The following is an 18,300-nucleotide window of genomic DNA, read 5'->3' on the forward strand; positions in this document are numbered from 1 at the left end:
CACAAAGATAGAGTGCCTTGTTTTTATTTTTATTTTTATTTATACATCATTTTCCAGAAAAGAAGAAATTCGCCCCTACAAAAAAATCTCATTTTTTAATATAAAAAATTAATATTTCAAGAAATATTTTTCACACAGATATTCATTATATATATATACACTGTATATTAAGGTTGGGCCTAATAAAGACAAAAAATAGACACCAATTTTTTCTTTCAATTTTGTCTTTATGTGATACAAATATTACATTTAGTTTTTGTTTTATTTCAATAAACAGTTTTATTTTAATTTTTTTAATTTAAGCACTTTAGTCTCTCGATAATTATAAAAAAAAAATTGTTCACACACACCGCGTAAGCAGATTAACTAGTTTACAGAAAGATTGTTAAATATGTGTTGAGAAAAAAGTGAGAAACTGTTAAATAGCGACTTCTCCGACAATGGAAAAAAGGGACAAAATATTTATAATGTAGCATAAAAGCAACCTAAAACATAAATAAAGTGGAGAGAATCTTTGGTGTAACTTGCTCTTTTTCTCAAACACACTCCCTAAGCAGCAGCCTTCCTCCCTCTCGTGTTTCCTTCTGTCTTTTCATCACTTAACCTTTCCCTTTCTTCCTCATGCTCTTTGCTGCTTTCCCTTTCGTGGAAAACGTAAAATCTATACATCGAGTTAAAGTTTGCATACAAAATTCAATACAAACAAGCCTCCCTGACTATAATACAATTGTAATATAATTATGCACTAGAAATCACTTTTTTTAATTAAAAAAAAAAAACTAGGTGCGTTTTGGATCATTTTTCCAAGGTTGGTAGTTCACAAGTATAAGTGTATAACAATTTTAATCAAGAAAGCTTGTTTCGGACGATAAGTAGGAATAGTTTTTTGTTTATCTAATAAATATTTTTTTGGGGAAACTACATGATAGAATTTTTGAACTTAAAGATATTTTAAAATGGCCCACAAATTGAAATGATGTAAAAGATGTTTTTGATTTCAAACAATATTTAAAACCATTTCTAACCACAAAATCTATTTTGGTATAAATTGTACATTAAAATAGTGCGATTTATGTACCAAATACTACATCCATCTTCAACCCATTTACTTCAATTCTTACGCCAAAAAGAATATTCTCGAAATATTTTTTTTATTTTACATATATTAATTATTATCTTTTAATTAATAATAATTAACATAAATAAATAAATATTTTAAAAATCAACCATTATTATTTTAAATTTATACTATTAAATATTATACTATTATTTAAATAATATTTATAATTTTTAATACAAATATTTATAATAAATATGAATAAATATTTTTCTAAAAGAAACAGACCTTGCTGCGCCAAATTTGGCGCACAGGAAGGAGCTGCGCTATTTTGGCAAAATAATGCAGCCCCCATTGAAAGAAGAAATGTTGTTTTATATCATTTTGGTACAGGCTTGGAGATGGCTTAAATATTTTAAAAATGTTTAGCGTTAGGGTTGTAAATAAATCGAGTCGTTCGCGAGCTATTTTGAGTTCGTTTGTTAATCTTATCGAGCCGAGTTCGAGTTTAAAGCTTGTGAAAGCACGACCTCGGCTCGTTTATTGTTCGCATACGTGTTTGTTTATATTGCTCGAAAGTTCCAAATAGTTTGTTAGGAACTTGGTTCGTTTACATCATCAATAAATAAATAATCTAAATATTATAATGACATTGTGACTATGGCATATCTAGAAAAATTAATTAAATAATCATATATATAGTCAAGAAAAATAAAAAAATATATAACTTTATATGTCTAGAATAATGAAATTAGGCTTATCATTAATCAAACAAATTGTAAAACCAAATCTTGATATCATTTATGAACCATTTACAGCAACTTTTTTAAAATTGATAAATTTGTTACAACTAAGATATTTTAAAATATAATATTTTATATAGAGTATATGAATTTATATTGATAAAAAAATTTAAAATCTAATTTTTTAGATGATATATTATGATGTTTAATCATAAATTTTATATACTAAATTGACATGTCATTCGATATTAATAAATATTTTAAATTAATGATATCACATTTATTATGATTAAAACTTCATAAATCCGCTTTTGTTTAACAAGATGAAATTTATTATGCGATGATAGAAATGAATAAAAATAGAACAAAGATAAGAAATGAATTGTATAATAATATAATAATATTTTTATATTTAATGTACGATGACTCGATCAATCAACTTTCTAATGAAATTAAATAACAATTCAATTTAAAATAATCTATAAAAAAAATTAGAACTATATATGATAAATGATGATGTAGATTTATAGTTAAATGGAATTGTCTAAATGAAACTTGTTAATGATTATTTAGGTAATTCAAATAAAAATTATCCAATAAAAATATTTAAAGTACTAGAAACAAACTAAAACAATTTGTTCATAATTTTTAAAATTTTCATCAAAACAAAAACAAATAAAAATAAAAATTAGATTAAAAAAAATGTTCATTATTCAGATATTGTAGTAGAACCAACCTAAAAGAAAAATAACAGTTAATAGTTTTTTTTATTGTTAAATTTATTCGTTTTCACTATTTATGAATAAATTTAACATTTTTTTTTATTTTAGTTTAGAATTAATTTATAAAAATATATTCTATTACAAGTGCTAGCTCTACCTATGAAACAGTCGCAAGTTGTTCCTAAGTGATAAGAGCATTGTGTGTATATATATTAAGAAAAACATTATATACATAAAAGTGGATACACTTGTTATTGAATATTATGATAATAGCGAGGCTAATAATTATTTTACACACGCTATGATGCTAGTTAGTACTGCTTCTGCATGCATAAATGTCTCTGAATGTGTAAGAATCGGCCACTTTTTTCGCTTTTCCATCATCTCCCATCAAAAGACTGAAGAAAGGCTTCTCAAAAGACCTCTGCTTTTATTTTGTTTGTCTGCCATTTATTTCTCATTTCACATCGCCTCTCCCAAACTGAGCCAGAAAATCTGGTCATACAATCGTTTTCTCCATCCTCCATCATTCCTTTTTCTCTCATAAAACCATTAAGAAACCCAAACTGAGCTCGAGTTCTGCTCCTCCATTTTCCATATTCATTGTTGTTTCAAAATCTTCAAGTGGTTGTCTTCGAAAAACATAGAAGGGTTTTGCAACTTCTGGGCTAAAAATCCAACCTTGATAGTTTTTGAACGTTTTTACGTGAACCCTTTTGGAAAAAGAGTGGGGGGAAAATGATCACAATCACTGACCTCTACCATGTTCTTACAGCTGTGGTTCCTCTCTATGTGGCCATGATCTTAGCTTATGGTTCGGTAAAATGGTGGAAAATCTTCACGCCGGACCAGTGTTCAGGAATCAACAGATTTGTGGCTCTATTCGCGGTCCCGCTTCTCTCTTTTCACTTCATCGCCTCCAACAATCCTTATGAAATGAACTACAGATTCATTGGGGCAGACTCTCTGCAGAAAATAATAGTACTCTCTGTTCTTGCTGTATGGTCAAGAACCAGCGCCAGAGGATCCCTGGAGTGGTCTATTACTCTTTTTTCGGTCTCCACGCTGCCTAACACTCTCGTAATGGGAATCCCTTTATTGAAAGGAATGTATGGTGATTACTCAGGGAGTTTAATGGTTCAAATTGTTGTGTTACAGTGCATAATCTGGTACACTTTGATGCTGTTTCTGTTCGAGTATAGAGGAGCAAGGATGCTCATTTCAGAGCAGTTTCCCGACACTGCAGGCTCCATTATTTCGTTCAGAGTTGATTCTGATATAATTTCTTTGGATGGGAAAGAGCCTTTGCAGACTGAGGCAGAGGTCGGAGAAGATGGGAAGATTCATGTTACTGTGAGGAAATCAACCAGTTCGAGATCGGATATTTTTTCAAGGAGATCCCATGGTGGCCCACATTCTGGTGTTTCTTTAACTCCAAGACCGTCTAACTTAACCAATGCTGAGATTTACTCTCTGCAATCTTCAAGAAATCCTACTCCCAGGGGCTCGAGTTTTAACCACACTGATTTTTACTCAATGGTGAATGGTAAGAATAGTAGTCCAAGACAATCGAATTTTGGGAACTTGGGTGGTTTTGATGAGGAGAGTGGATATGTGAATCAAGGTAAAAGTAATGGAGGGTATCCTGCTCCCGCCAGCGCCGGAATATTCTCTCCGGCTGCGGCCGGAGGTGGATGCAAGAAGAAGGCTAATGGGGTTGAGGGTGGTGGTGGAAAAGATCTTCACATGTTTGTGTGGAGTTCAAGTGCTTCACCTGTTTCTGAAGGAGGGATTCATGTTTTTAGAGGAGGTGATTATGGAAACGAACTTAATGTTGGAGCTCATCCCAAAGGTATAATTTTTCTGAAATAAATATTTGGACCCTTTTTTTTGTCAGATTACTACAGTTGAATCTTCAGTTTACATTAATTTCTTGGATTTGAAAATGAAACAGTGCATGAAATGTAATGTTTCTTGTTGGAACTATATTGAGTACATTTTTTATGCAACTAACTGCTTGTCATTTAGGAAGACATGCTCTTGTGTTTCTATTTCTATTATTAGCTTTTGGTTGTATTTCCTTCTAGGATGCGCATTCTGTTCTTTGTTTGTCAACAAAACTGCAACACCCCTCAAATTTTGGTTTATTTGTCTTCTATTATCACATGCTTTCCATTATTTTTTTTATATTATAAATTTTTTGTTGTGATTTTTATTTTCATGAATATCATCTGCAGACAAGCCTTAGTAGTACCAAACTAGTTCGCATTGAACCGTTTTGATGCACGTGTTTGTTGATGTAGATTATGACGATTTTGGCCGGGATGAATTTAGTTTTGGGAACAAACGTGGTCCAAATGGTCCTGATCATGAAGGGCCTGTTCTTTCCAAGCTTGGTTCCAGCTCCACTGTTGAGCTTAACCCAAAGACGATTGTGGATGTGAAGCCAACTGCGATGCCGCCAGCCAATGTGATGACAAGGCTCATACTGATCATGGTTTGGCGAAAACTCATTCGGAATCCCAACACGTATTCGAGCCTCTTTGGCCTCTCTTGGTCTTTGGTCTCATTCAAGTATATGCACGAACATCCTTTGTTTATGTTGGTTAAGCCAGAAGTATTTCATGATAAGAAAAATTATAATCTTGCACATAGAAATATACTTGTATAGATCTATATTAGCGGGAGTGGTCGCCACACCACTCGGCCTGGCCCCGCCCCCTTCTGGCAACACCACCTGTTTTTATATGCTCTTGTTTTAGTTGTAAAACACTTGAAAATTTGTGATTCTTGCAGGTGGCACGTTGAGATGCCCGCGATAATTGCAAAGTCGATCTCCATTTTATCTGATGCTGGTCTTGGAATGGCAATGTTCAGTCTTGGTACGTTATAACGAGCATCCATATGTACGCATTGCTTTTTCTTTCAACTAGAGTGCTAAGGATAAAGACTAACTACTCAAGTAAAATGGGATTTTCTAGGATTGTTTATGGCATTGCAACCAAGAATGATTGCTTGCGGAAAATCGGTTGCTGCCTTCTCGATGGCAATTCGATTCCTGACAGGGCCGGCAGTTATGGCTGCCGCATCAATTGCTGTTGGCCTCCGAGGTGTTTTACTGCACATTGCGATTGTTCAGGCAGCTCTTCCTCAGGGAATTGTTCCCTTCGTTTTCGCCAAGGAATACAATGTTCATCCAGACATACTGAGCACAGGGTCGGTACAAACAAATTAAATATGCTTGTTCACAAAACCACTGAACATCCATTTCTCAACTACTGATGAGATGCAAATGTGTTTGCAGGGTCATATTCGGGATGTTAATCGCCCTCCCGATCACTCTGGTCTACTACGTCTTGCTAGGACTCTAAAGTGGTCGCGGCAGCCACAATTAATCTAAATCATGAGAGAGCTAACCCTTTTGCTCAATGCCATTTTTTCGGGATTCTAACTTAAAAGTATCAGCAATCTCACAGAAAAGTAAATCTAAAGAGGCCATGCAGCAGTCCTCAACACGAAAAATTCGAAAAAAAGAAAAAGAAAAAGAAAAAGAACAAACGGCTAGTGTGCTCTTGTAATATAATACTCGTTGCAGTAGAATTTTGTGGTTTATTGTTATTAAATTTTGTGTTCCTGCCTCCTTTTTCACTCCATCCTTGTTCCCTTTATTTACTTTTGTGGCCTTTTTCACGAAAAACAGTGAAGCTTGTTTCTTGTGTCAAGGTCCCACTATATATATTTGTTCCTTTTTCTCGAAGGGTGGAGTCAAACATTTTACCTAACAATCGTGCTACCTCGTAAAAAATGTATGACATATATTATAGTCTGATAGACGTGATTTGTAAATTATTGTATTTAGTACAAAGATCTATTTTTATGTATCTTAAAATACAATGACTGAGTTCTCTCCTTGCAAAAAATAAAGAAAATTCAGTGACATTTAATCTTTTGAATCCATCAAATTTTCATTATTACACAAATTGCGGCGTTAGCCTGGCATGTTGGCTGAGGTTTGACATTAAATATTTAGTTGGAGCAGACGATTGTGTAGGATAATAAATATTAGGATGCAGAGGAAATTGTTGAATATGAAAATGTGTGTCAGCGGACGAATCCTATTATCGTTAGCTTAGAATAGGCTTAGGCTTTTACCACTGACTCGTCATTTATTGCTATGAGTTTCTTGGATAAGCAAGTGTCAGGAATAGATTGATCCAATTTTTAGTCGAATTTATTTAAATAAATAAAGTTATTTTTAAAAACAAATTGTTATTATACAAAATATAAATATAAATCTCACAATTCTTTTCATTTTTATACCCTGAACATAAAAAATAATACTCTTTTATGGATGATCCAAATAAAAGATCCGTCTCACAAAACACAACACATGAGACCGTCTCACACAAGTTTGTGTTATATTGAATATATGTATTTTCTTATAAATTCTATCTTACCATGATATGTATGTATCTCATCAAGGAAACGATTTTAAGGAAAATCATGTATATAAATATAATGATCATATTTTGTGCACAAACGAGAGATAGAGAAAAATATTCACAGAGAGAAGAATTAAGCAGAGCGCTGCACGTTTGAAGATTATTGTTTTCTATTAATTATTTTGCCTCGAGTTATTGCACAAGTATTTATATTTATGCATAATTATCTCTGAGTTATTTCAATTAAATTTATTATTTGTGTATTTTATTATTCTGTTGCGTGTTATCAACTCCAATCTATTTACATCAAATCTTACAAACAATAAAGTATTATTGGATTTTTTCTTTTATTTTACATGTGTTAATTCTTATCTTTTATTTAATATTTTTATATATATCAACAATATAATAATGTTATGTTATATAATCAAAATCGACTTATTAATAAATGTAAATAATAATATTTAAGTTTAATGTTTAATCAGTATATATTATTTATATGTACAGAATACGAAGTAATGCACGAAATTATTAAAAATTGATTAATAAATTGAATATATGAAATTTAATTAAATAACACATCAAACATTGGAACTACTATATATTTGTCCCATAAGTGATGGACTAAAACATTTCGTAATATGAAGTGAGCATCTCCATTTTTTATTTTTTTATTTCGACCGAAAAAATCTAATATTTGATATACTTATCGACAACTATTTAAACGCTTAGAGTTGGTTTTATCTCGCATTTTGAATGATTGAATTGAGATCACGTGCATCTCTTCATAAAGATCCAAAATACAATAAATGATTCAAATTTGATCATGTATGACCTAGGATTAAAAATTCTCTAATAACGTCAATCCATCGAACACAGTAGCTGAAATTCATATCACAAACTTGTATTTGTCACAATCAGAAACTCGAACACCAGAGATTACAATATCAGGTTTGTATGGACTACATTTATTTTCAATTAATTTAAGTATTGATAAAAATGTAGGTGATACTTCACTCGAACGATCTCATAGAATTAAAAAACAAAAATTAAAGAAAAAAAAAAAAAGAGGACAATATTTCAGAATTGATACACATAATGAAACAACAACATCGTGATCTTATGAATGTTTTAGGAAGGGGATCCACTGAACTTCAACAAAATTATGATAACACTTCAAAATGATAAATTGAGATTAGAAAATTGGCAAAATAAAATTGAAACTCGACAACAACAAAGGACATTAGATGTCCTTCAAGAAGAGAATAAAATTGTATGCATGGATTTGAGCACGATTGAAAATCCAGAAATGCATGAAATAACGCCCCATGGAAGCCCATTTGTATTTTGGTGGTGCATTGGAGTCTGGAGATGCCCTAATTGCTTCCATAAATGTTGTGTTAGATCATATATTTAGCAACTCTCAATCATAATTATTTCATTTAATAATCACTGTTATATTATTTAAAAGGACATATATCAATTATATATATATATATATATATATATATATATATATATACATAAAGAAAATCTGACAGAGGGAATTTTGATGATTTTTTTTTTAAAAAAAATTTCCTGACCATAATATGCATTTTTTTCAGTAATCTTTTTTGTATTGGTATATATTTTTATGACTATTTTTTTTTTAAAAAAAAGTTTAGCATAACTCTATTGCAAATCCACTAAACCCCAAACTCTTTTGATGAAAACATAAATTAATAGTACGTAAAGAAATTTTTTAAAATTACAAAAGTCAAAACATATTGAAACTTTAAAGGAACCGATGCCTCCTCCCAGCCAATATAATTAGATTTTAGATATTATTATATTAATTAAGAAGCTAGATAATGGAGACACGAGACAATATTTTCCATGATTTCAGCTCACCAAATTCCATAATCTGTTCTTACGTAAAGTTTTGTTCGGGTGTCTGCAATTATTTCAAAGGAAAAACTGCAATTTTTATTTTTTTTATGTTTATATATTTGTGATAATATTTGACTAAGCTTATTTAATCTTATAAATTTATATAAGAACTTATAAGCTGTAAGATCCTTATTTTAAAAATAATCTGTAAAGTGTTTAGATAAATTTGTTTTAAACAAATTTAAACATTAATGTGTTTTATATTAAAAGAACTTTTTATCGTGTAAATTACCAAAAATAATATAATATTATGAGTTATAAATATATGAAAATAGTTTTATAATTTTAGGATTTAAAAAATAAATTTATTTTATATTATATATTTATGTTCTTTGAAAACAATATTTACTATTATTTTTAATATGTGAAAATAAAGTTTTGATTAAAAAAATTGTAGTTAATAATTTACTCAATAAAAGATTAATATATTCGTTTTTTATATCTTAATAAAAAGATAGAAAAAAAGAGTACTTTAACTTTGATAAAAAAAAAATGATAAAGTTGATATTTAAGGAGTGTGGATAAAATGAGGATTTAAGAAGATGTAAAAAATTTAAATTTTCATATAATAATAAACTTCAAACATTAAACTAGAATCTTTTGAAAATTAAAGGAGATGTGCAGTGGGAATCAAATTAATTACAACTATCTTAATCAAAGAAGACAAATGCTTTGTGCCTTTAACTGCACATTAGTCCAACTGCTTTACTTTAATTATGTTCATTTTTTTCGTGGATCAAACGTAGTACTCACAGAATATAATCGAAATTTGATGTGATGTGTTGGCTAACCATATGATTACATATAAAAAAAAACACACACACACACATTAATTAATTAATTAAGAATAATTCTATTTTGAGATGGTCTCGACTAGTTAGTTCGATAATTTTTTTCATGAGTTGGATCAGATATAATACACGTCTCATAAAATTGACTTATAATATAATCTTATAAGAGTTTTCGTGATTAATTAATTAAACTCATCCCTCAATTTTCTTACAGAATTGGCTATTTAAAATATTACAAAAATTCAATATCTGTAATTTTGACTGGTTGCGAAATTGTCAACTTGACCTACTTATTTTGACATCTTTGTCTATTTTTCAGTGAATTTTAAATATTTCACAATTATCATTATATCTGTATAAATAAAAAATAATCAATCAAACATGTTCATCCAAGTTACCATTAAAGAACTCTATATAAAAATTGAAATAAATTATGACTAGATACCAAGTTAGTGTTATCTATCACTAATTTTTTTTTTTTTTGACTTAAAAAATAGTTTTGTTGTTTCTTAAACTGAGATTATAAGTTAGTTTTGTTTAACTTAAGGTGATAAGATTCTCATTCTACTAGTTCAAAAGTGATTATGGTAGCAAATTACCATTAAAATCAATTATTTATTTAACACTATTCCCTTATGATTTTCAGCTTTTCATTTTTTCAAACATTATCCATTTTTATTTTTCCCCTTTCTCATAATCTGTGAATTTATATTTTTTTTTTAAAAAATGAGAAGTTATAGTAAACTTTCCTTAGCTTAAATTTAGTGGTAACCTGAAAAAATTATCAAGATTTAATAACTGATCAGTAATTGGTTAAAAAAGTACTTAATCAATAACATGTTTCACCTTCAATAAATACTCAAAATCATAAATAAATAATTAAAGAAATTGTAAAAATAAAAAACTTGTGTGAGACGATCTCACATGTCGTATTTTGTGAGACAGATCTCTTATCTGAGTTCATATGCTAAGAGTATTAATTAATTTTTATTGTGAATATCGATAAGTTTGACTCATCTCACAAATAAAGATTTGTGAGACTATCTCACATGAGACCTACTCAAATAAAAATATAAATTTTATAATATATGTTTGGAGACTGAGAGTGGATTCTTTAGATCCTCGAATCTCCAGAATCGAAGAGGGGACAAAGTAGCGTACGTAGGCGGGCCGGCGGCGGGGACAAGAAGTAGCCGACATGCATTCAGTCGATTGTCGGGTCGTGCTTCGCGCCAATGTTGTCTTATATGCGCGGATATACATATTAAACTTTTTTTAATGTTAAATAATTTTTTTAAAATATATAAATTATACTAGATGTAAAAACTTTTAAAATTATTTGTAGAATTATTTTATGTTATTAATGATACAATTATTTAAAATTTTAAATTATAGATAATAAAGATATAATATGGATGTAATAGTTACATATGAGGTACAAATTTACTAAATATTACTTCGATGATATTTTTATTATATGAAGATGAAGCCTTTTTTTTTTTTATTTGAGAGCATTGTTATTGTTATATAAAAAATTACACTGTGATATAAAAAATAATTATTATAGCCATTCATATTTTTCCTATCTAATTTTATGGGAATATCTTTATTCATTAAAAATGAGGATATTAGGGAGGAGTGGTAATAAGAAAATAAACTTGGTGTTTATATTTGATAAATTCCAAAAATCATTATAAATTTTAATTTGGGGTTTTAGTTTTGTCAAAACCTAGTTTGAGATGGTCTCATGGATCGTATTTTATGAGACGAATATTTTATTTGGGTTATTCATGAAAAAATATTACTTTTCATGCTAAGTGTGTTACTTTTTATTGTGAATATCGGTAGGATTGACCCGTCTCACAGATAAAAATTCGTGAGACCGTCTCACAAGAGACCTACTCGTGGTGGCAAAAAACTTGTGTGATACGATCTCACGAGTCGTATTTTGTGAGACATATATTTTATTTGTGTCATCCATAAAAAAGTATTACTTTTTATGCTAAGTGTGGGGACGGGGACGCTAATCAAGTTCTTAATCATCATTGAGACTAATTAATTAATTATAAAACAGGGTCTAATTTTTTTTTTTAAAATGCGGAATGTAGTGACATCAAACTTGTATACATATCAGTACAAAATACAATACAAGTCCTGTACTGTATGCATTCAACTAAACTAAGGTTTAACAACTAATGTCAAGTGTTACAACCCTATTATACATCATAATCCAAGTCCAGAGCCTCCACTCTAATCACGATCTCTCCTCATCTCCTGGACCCTGATCCTATCCCACCTGTTGTCATGCACATATACAGAAAAGACAACAGTCGGATAACTCCGGTGAGAATAAATCCCAGTATAAGTCAACGAAACATGCAATCATATAAACAAATATAAAGCATGTAATCAGGTAACATCATTATGTATCAAAATCTGAAACATAATCAATCATAAAACTGTCTAACATATACGTGACTCCACGTCTCAGACTAGACTCAATCCTAGTCTAGGGATCCCGGTTTCCAAATGTGGTGTTCCTATATCGAATTCCGTAATAGAAGGAACTCTGATCCTATTACTCGATATAACCAAATATGGTGTTCCTATATCGAATTCCGTAATAGAAGAATTACAATCCTATTTACTCGATATAACCAAACATCCGGTGTCCTGACCTAACCGTCATGGACTGTAGCTCTATCGCTAATATCCTTATCTTGAGACATCGTGCAATGTACCCGTGGCGATCCCGCCACTATCAGGCACTTCCGTCCCAAGATTTCTATACTATCTTGTGACATCGTGCAATGTGCCCGTGGCGATCCCACCACTATCAGGCACTTCTGTCACAAGATTACTCGTCTAATACCTGCTATTTATAACTCAAGAGAACAAGTATATCAGTCAAATCAATGCAAATATCAATGCAATAAAGTAAAGTATGTGATTTAGGGAAACTCAAGTCTAAACCGACTCAAGTCGATCTCCCAGTACCACATTGACTTATACCTTTCTTTCGTCGGTTTCTGGCTCAGTCGAAGTCCTGAATTCACAGTCTGTCTGGAAATGACAATATCAATAATCTCATGTCAATATACCTTTCAAATCAATAACAATCTGATCAATCTTGATTTAATTCAAAATCAACGGCATAACGGTACAATTTCAATATTCCCGTCAATACAAAATCCTCAAATCACAGTTACAATCCATAACCCATATCCAATACAATCCGTAATCCAATCACAATTCAAATCTGTCTGGTATAAATCAATATACCCTAAAAATTCATAACAATTCCATAATCGATCCGTTTCTCAATCTGACTTCGATTCTACGATGTCTAACATGTCAAGAACAACATATATGAGTTCTATTCAATTCTGACAATATCATAATTCCAAAACATGTCAAAACTTAGTAAAACTTACGTCAAGTTGTAGCCTACGTCGATAGGATTACAGTACTGAGGTCAGATTACAATTTGGACGGGCGGATTTCTCACAAAAGGCGTAGGGATTTTCAACACATATACCGGAACCTTTTCTCGATCTTCTCCCTTTCTTATTTTCATTGTTTTCTGAAGGATTCGTATATATATATCCGTTTGCATGATAAAGAAACGTGTCACTTTTTCATGAAAATCGATATGCGCTAGGGCGGTTAATCTTTACCGCTCGGGCGCGGCACCTTCTGTCCGGCACATATTTTTGTTGAACACTGGCGCTCGGGCGGTCAAAAACTACCGCTCGGGCGCCAGACTCTCTGTCCACAATCTATTCTTGTAATGCATTGGCGCTCGGGCAGCCCTTTTCTACTGCTCGGGCGCCAACAGTTCTGTACAATATATGCATAAATCATATGCTTTGTTCAATCTGATCTTGGAATGGCCCGATTATAATCACATCAATTCATAATCAATTAATCATATCAGATTAATAAAATAAAAACCTCGGGCATTACATTTCTCCCCCCCCTAAGATATGATTTCGTCCTCGAAATCAAAGATAGTCAAATCATATCAATAAGGAGTATAACAGAAACGGTATAAGGAATGTAATAGAATTTTACATCAGTGAAACAATGCTGGGAATTCTTGTCTCATATCTGATTCAGTTTCCCAAGTGGCTTCTTCCACACCATGACGAGTCCATTGAACTTTCACAAGAGGAATCGTCTTTGTTCTGAGCTGTTTTTCTTTACGATCGATAATCCGGATCGGTTTCTCGACATAACTCAATGTCTCATCCAGCTCGGTCTCGTCTGGTTGAATCACATGAGAATCATCAGGGAGATATTTCCGCAGCATCGATACATGAAAGACATCATGTATTCCAGATAATGAAGGCGGCAAGGCGAGTCGATAGGCACGATCTCCTATCTTTTCAATAATCTCATAAGGACCCACATATCTTGGAGACAATTTCCCTTTCTTGCCAAATCGGACAACACCTCTGAAGGGAGAAATCTTCAGGAATACTCGGTCTCCTATCTCAAATACCAACGGTCGTCTTCTGAGGTTGGCATATTTGGCTTGTCGGTCCTGAGCTGCCTTCATTTTCTTCTGAATCAATTTCACTTTTTCAGTCATATCTCTGATCATATAAGGTCCAGTCTCAGGAACTTCAGAGATATCATCCCAGTAAAGAGGGGATCTGCATTTCTTTCCGTACAACGCTTCGAATGGAGCCATCTCAATACTCGTTTGATAGCTATTGTTGTACGAAAACTCGCAAAGAGGCAATGCATCTTGCCAATTAGTGCTGAAATCAAGAACTACAGCTCTCAACATATCTTTCAATGTCTGAATCGTCCGTTCTGACTGTCCATCAGTCTGAGGATGATATGCGGTACTTAGATGTAACTTTGTACCTAGAGCTTGCTGCAAACTCTGCCAGAAGTGCGAAGTAAACCGAGGGTCACGGTCTGAAACAATTGACTTCGGCACTCCATGCAATCTAACAATTTCTTTGACATAGATATCGACCATCTGATCATATCTATACGTCATTTTGTATGGAATAAAACATGCAGATTTGGTTAATCGATCAATTACGACCCAAATCGCATCATAACCTCTGGAGGATCTCGGTAACTGCGTCACAAAATCCATGGAAGTGTGATCCCATTTCCATTCAGGAATGGACAAACTCTGTAATAATCCTCCGGGTTTCTTTCTTTCAGCTTTTACCTGTTGGCAATTCAGACACTTTGATACAAATGTAGCAATGTCCGCTTTCATTTGTTTCCACCAGTATTGTGTCTTTAAATCATTATACATTTTCCTGCCACCAGGATGTATGCTAAAACGACTGTTGTGCGCTTCTGACAGTATTCGCTGTCTCAAATCTGAAACATTGGGCACAACAATACGATTATTCACATACAAAACATTATTCCGAACCTGATATTCTGATTGATGACCAGCTCTGACCATTGCAATCGAGTTCTGTACGTTCTGATCACTTCTCTGTGCCTCTTTGATTCTCACTATCAATTCTGGTTCAACTTGAATTGTACATAATCTCAGAGGCTGACAATCTGTTTCAAAAGCTAATCCAGACAAACAGCAGTCTTCAATCAAATTCGAGACACCTATCGTCGATAAGGATAGTGCACATACCTTTCGACTCAGCGCATCTACTGCTGCGTTGGATTTCCCTGGATAATATTTAATCTCACAATCAAAGTCCTTCAATAAATCCAGCCATCTTCGCTGTCTCATATTCAACTCTGATTGTGAAAACAGATATTTCAAGCTTTTGTGATCAGAATAAATCTCAAATTTCTCACCGTACAAATAATGCCACCATATCTTCAATGCAAAGACTATGGCTGCCAATTCAAGATCATGAATTGGATATCGAGATTCATGGGGCTTCAGTTGTCTCGAGGCATAAGCAATCATATGCCCCCGCTGCATCAAAACACAACCCAATCCTCGGTGAGATGCATCACAACAAACGACAAAGTCACCAGTACCTGAAGGAATCGTCAACACAGGCGCACTGGTCAACCTCTTTTTCAATTCCAGAAAGCTGGATTCACAGTCTTCTGACCAAACAAACAGAGCATTCTTCTGAGTCAACTGTGTAATCGGTTTGGCAATACTCGAAAAATCTTTAATGAATCGGCGATAATATCCTGCCAAACCCATAAAACTGCGAATCTCTGGCACAGATGTAGGTCTCGGCCAACTAATCACGGCTTCAACCTTACTGGGATCAACTGATATACCGTCTCCCGATATAATGTGACCCAAAAACACAACCTGTTTCAGCCAAAACTCGCATTTCGACAATTTAGCATACAGTTTCTCTGCCCTCAAAATTCTCAACACAGTCCTCAGATGATTAGCATGCTCAATCATATTCTTTGAATAAATCAAGATATCATCAATGAATATGATAACAAAATCATCCAAATATTTCTGAAAGACGCGGTTCATCAATCCCATAAATACCGTCGGTGCATTCGTCAAACCGAATGGCATGACAATAAATTCATAGTGTCCATACCTGGTTCTGAATGTTGTCTTAGAGATATCAGAGTCCCTGACTCTCAGTTGATGGTATCCAGATCTCAGATCGATCTTGGAATATACAGATGAACCCTGCAACTGATCAAACAAATCATCAATACGAGGCAATGGATATTTATTCTTTACCGTTGCCTTATTCAGTTGCCTGTAGTCGATACAAAGTCTCATCGACCCATCCTTCTTCCTCACGAACAGTACTGGAGCACCCCAAGGAGATACACTCGGTCTAATGTACCCCTTGGCCAGTAAATCCTCCAACTGTTCTTTCAGTTCTTTCAACTCGATCGGTGCCATCCTATAAGGAGCCCTTGAGATCGGAACTGTTCCTGGCATTAACTCAATGCTGAAGTCTATCTCTCGAATCGGAGGCAATCCAGGAATCTCATCTGGAAAGATATCAGCAAACTCACACACCACTGGCAAATCCGCCAATGATGGGCTCGATTTCAGTAAATCAACTGAATATACCAGGAATCTATCCGCTCCCTTCTGCAATAATCGAGTCATATTCATTGCAGATATCAAAGGAATTCTAGCACGAGAACCCTTACCATAAAATTTCCACTCCTCAGCCATTTCAGGTCTGAATCGAACTATCTTATGGAAGCAGTCGACTGTAGCTCGGTACTTGGTCAACATATCGATACCAACAATACAATCAAAATCAGATAAACCAAGCACAATACAGTCTAACTCAATCGTATGCCCATCGTACTGCAGTATACACGATTTAACAGATTTTACTGGTATCAAACATGTTCCTAACGGAGACGTGACAGATACTACAGTGGCGCTAATGACTCAACAGGCAATGTGTGCATTAATGCAAATCTCTCCGAAATAAAGGTATGAGATGCACCAGTATCAATCAATACATATGCAGGATAACCAGAAATAAAACAGTTACCTGCCACAACATCATCAGGTGCATCCTGTGCCTGCTCCTCGGTCAAAGCAAAAACTCGGGCCTGCTGTCTCGGAGTCTGGCTCACGGTCTGGCCCCCTCCTGGCCTCTGCTGTGACTGAGTAGGCGGTGCTGGCTGAAAAGTATGAACGGCAGATGGTCGTCTACCGGTCTGAGCCACTGATCACGATGACTCAGCTGCCTGCGATCCCTGGGCACTTCTCTGGGGACACACTCGAGCAAAGTGTCCCTGCTGTCTACAAATACGACAGCTGCCAACCACTCCTCGGCACTGATATGTGGAATGCCTCCCTCCACAAGTACCACAGTACGGTCCTGTATAACTCTGGCCCTGACCGGTCTGTCTAGAGCCACTCGAACTGGACGAGCTAGTTCCCGATTTCTTGAATTGCTTCCCTCTAGCCCTCAAGAAATCCTTCTTCCTGCTACTGCTGCTGCCACCTTCAAATCGAGGAGGTGGTTGTTGTTGTCCCGGTACTGGAAGCACAAACGAAGCCTCTCTCTGTCTCATTAGACCTGCTTCGGCTCCCTTAGCTCGGTTCAAGGCATCGGTAAAATTGTTTGGCCTCCCGGTATTCACCAATGTAAAGATTTCAGGATACAGGCAATTTATGAACTGATCCGCAATGGCCTCGTCATGTTCAGCTACATGGGGAGCAAATCGGAGCAGTGTAGAGAACTTAGCCACATAATCCTCAATGTTTAACTGGCCTTGTCTCAAATTTGCGAACTCGGCTCCCTTGTCCTTCCTATAAGATACTGGAAAGAACCGTAGATAGAATTCAGACTTAAACACATTCCAAGTAATGGTCGTACCTCGTTGTTCCAATGCCCGTTTCGTTGTGATCCACCAATGTTTAGCAACGTCATGCAGTTGGTGTCCTATCAGTTTCACCCTCTTTTCCTCCGTATATTCCAAAAATTCGAACATCGCTTCAATATCGTCCAACTAACTTTCACATTCCCCGGAATTCTCCGTACCTTTCAAAGTCGGTGGATGAAATGACTGAAACCTTTTCAACAGTTTCTCCATTGGTGTAGGAGTCACATCCATGGAAAGATTCGATGTACTCCCCTGTTCTGGTATTCTTCTCGGAGGCATATCTGAAATCAAAAGGATTAGCAACCCCAACCCAAAGTTCTATTT

At 34.0% G+C, this 18,300-nt stretch overlaps 1 protein-coding gene across 1 annotated transcript; it reads left to right on the forward strand.

Moving 5' to 3' along the window:
* The first annotated feature begins 2,907 nt into the window (after window positions 1-2,907).
* LOC140839488 (probable auxin efflux carrier component 1b) lies at window positions 2,908-6,301 on the forward strand. The gene is made up of 5 exons (XM_073206214.1): window positions 2,908-4,374; window positions 4,826-5,096; window positions 5,319-5,404; window positions 5,504-5,738; window positions 5,827-6,301. The coding sequence occupies exons 1-5, from the start codon at window positions 3,261-3,263 to the stop codon at window positions 5,891-5,893; spliced, it is 1,773 nt and encodes a 590-aa protein (XP_073062315.1). The 5' UTR covers window positions 2,908-3,260; the 3' UTR covers window positions 5,894-6,301.
* Window positions 6,302-18,300: the final 11,999 nt, after the last annotated feature.

This window comes from Primulina eburnea, chromosome 8, assembly GCF_022965805.1.
Source record: "Primulina eburnea isolate SZY01 chromosome 8, ASM2296580v1, whole genome shotgun sequence".
NCBI classification, from domain to species: domain Eukaryota; kingdom Viridiplantae; phylum Streptophyta; class Magnoliopsida; order Lamiales; family Gesneriaceae; genus Primulina; species Primulina eburnea.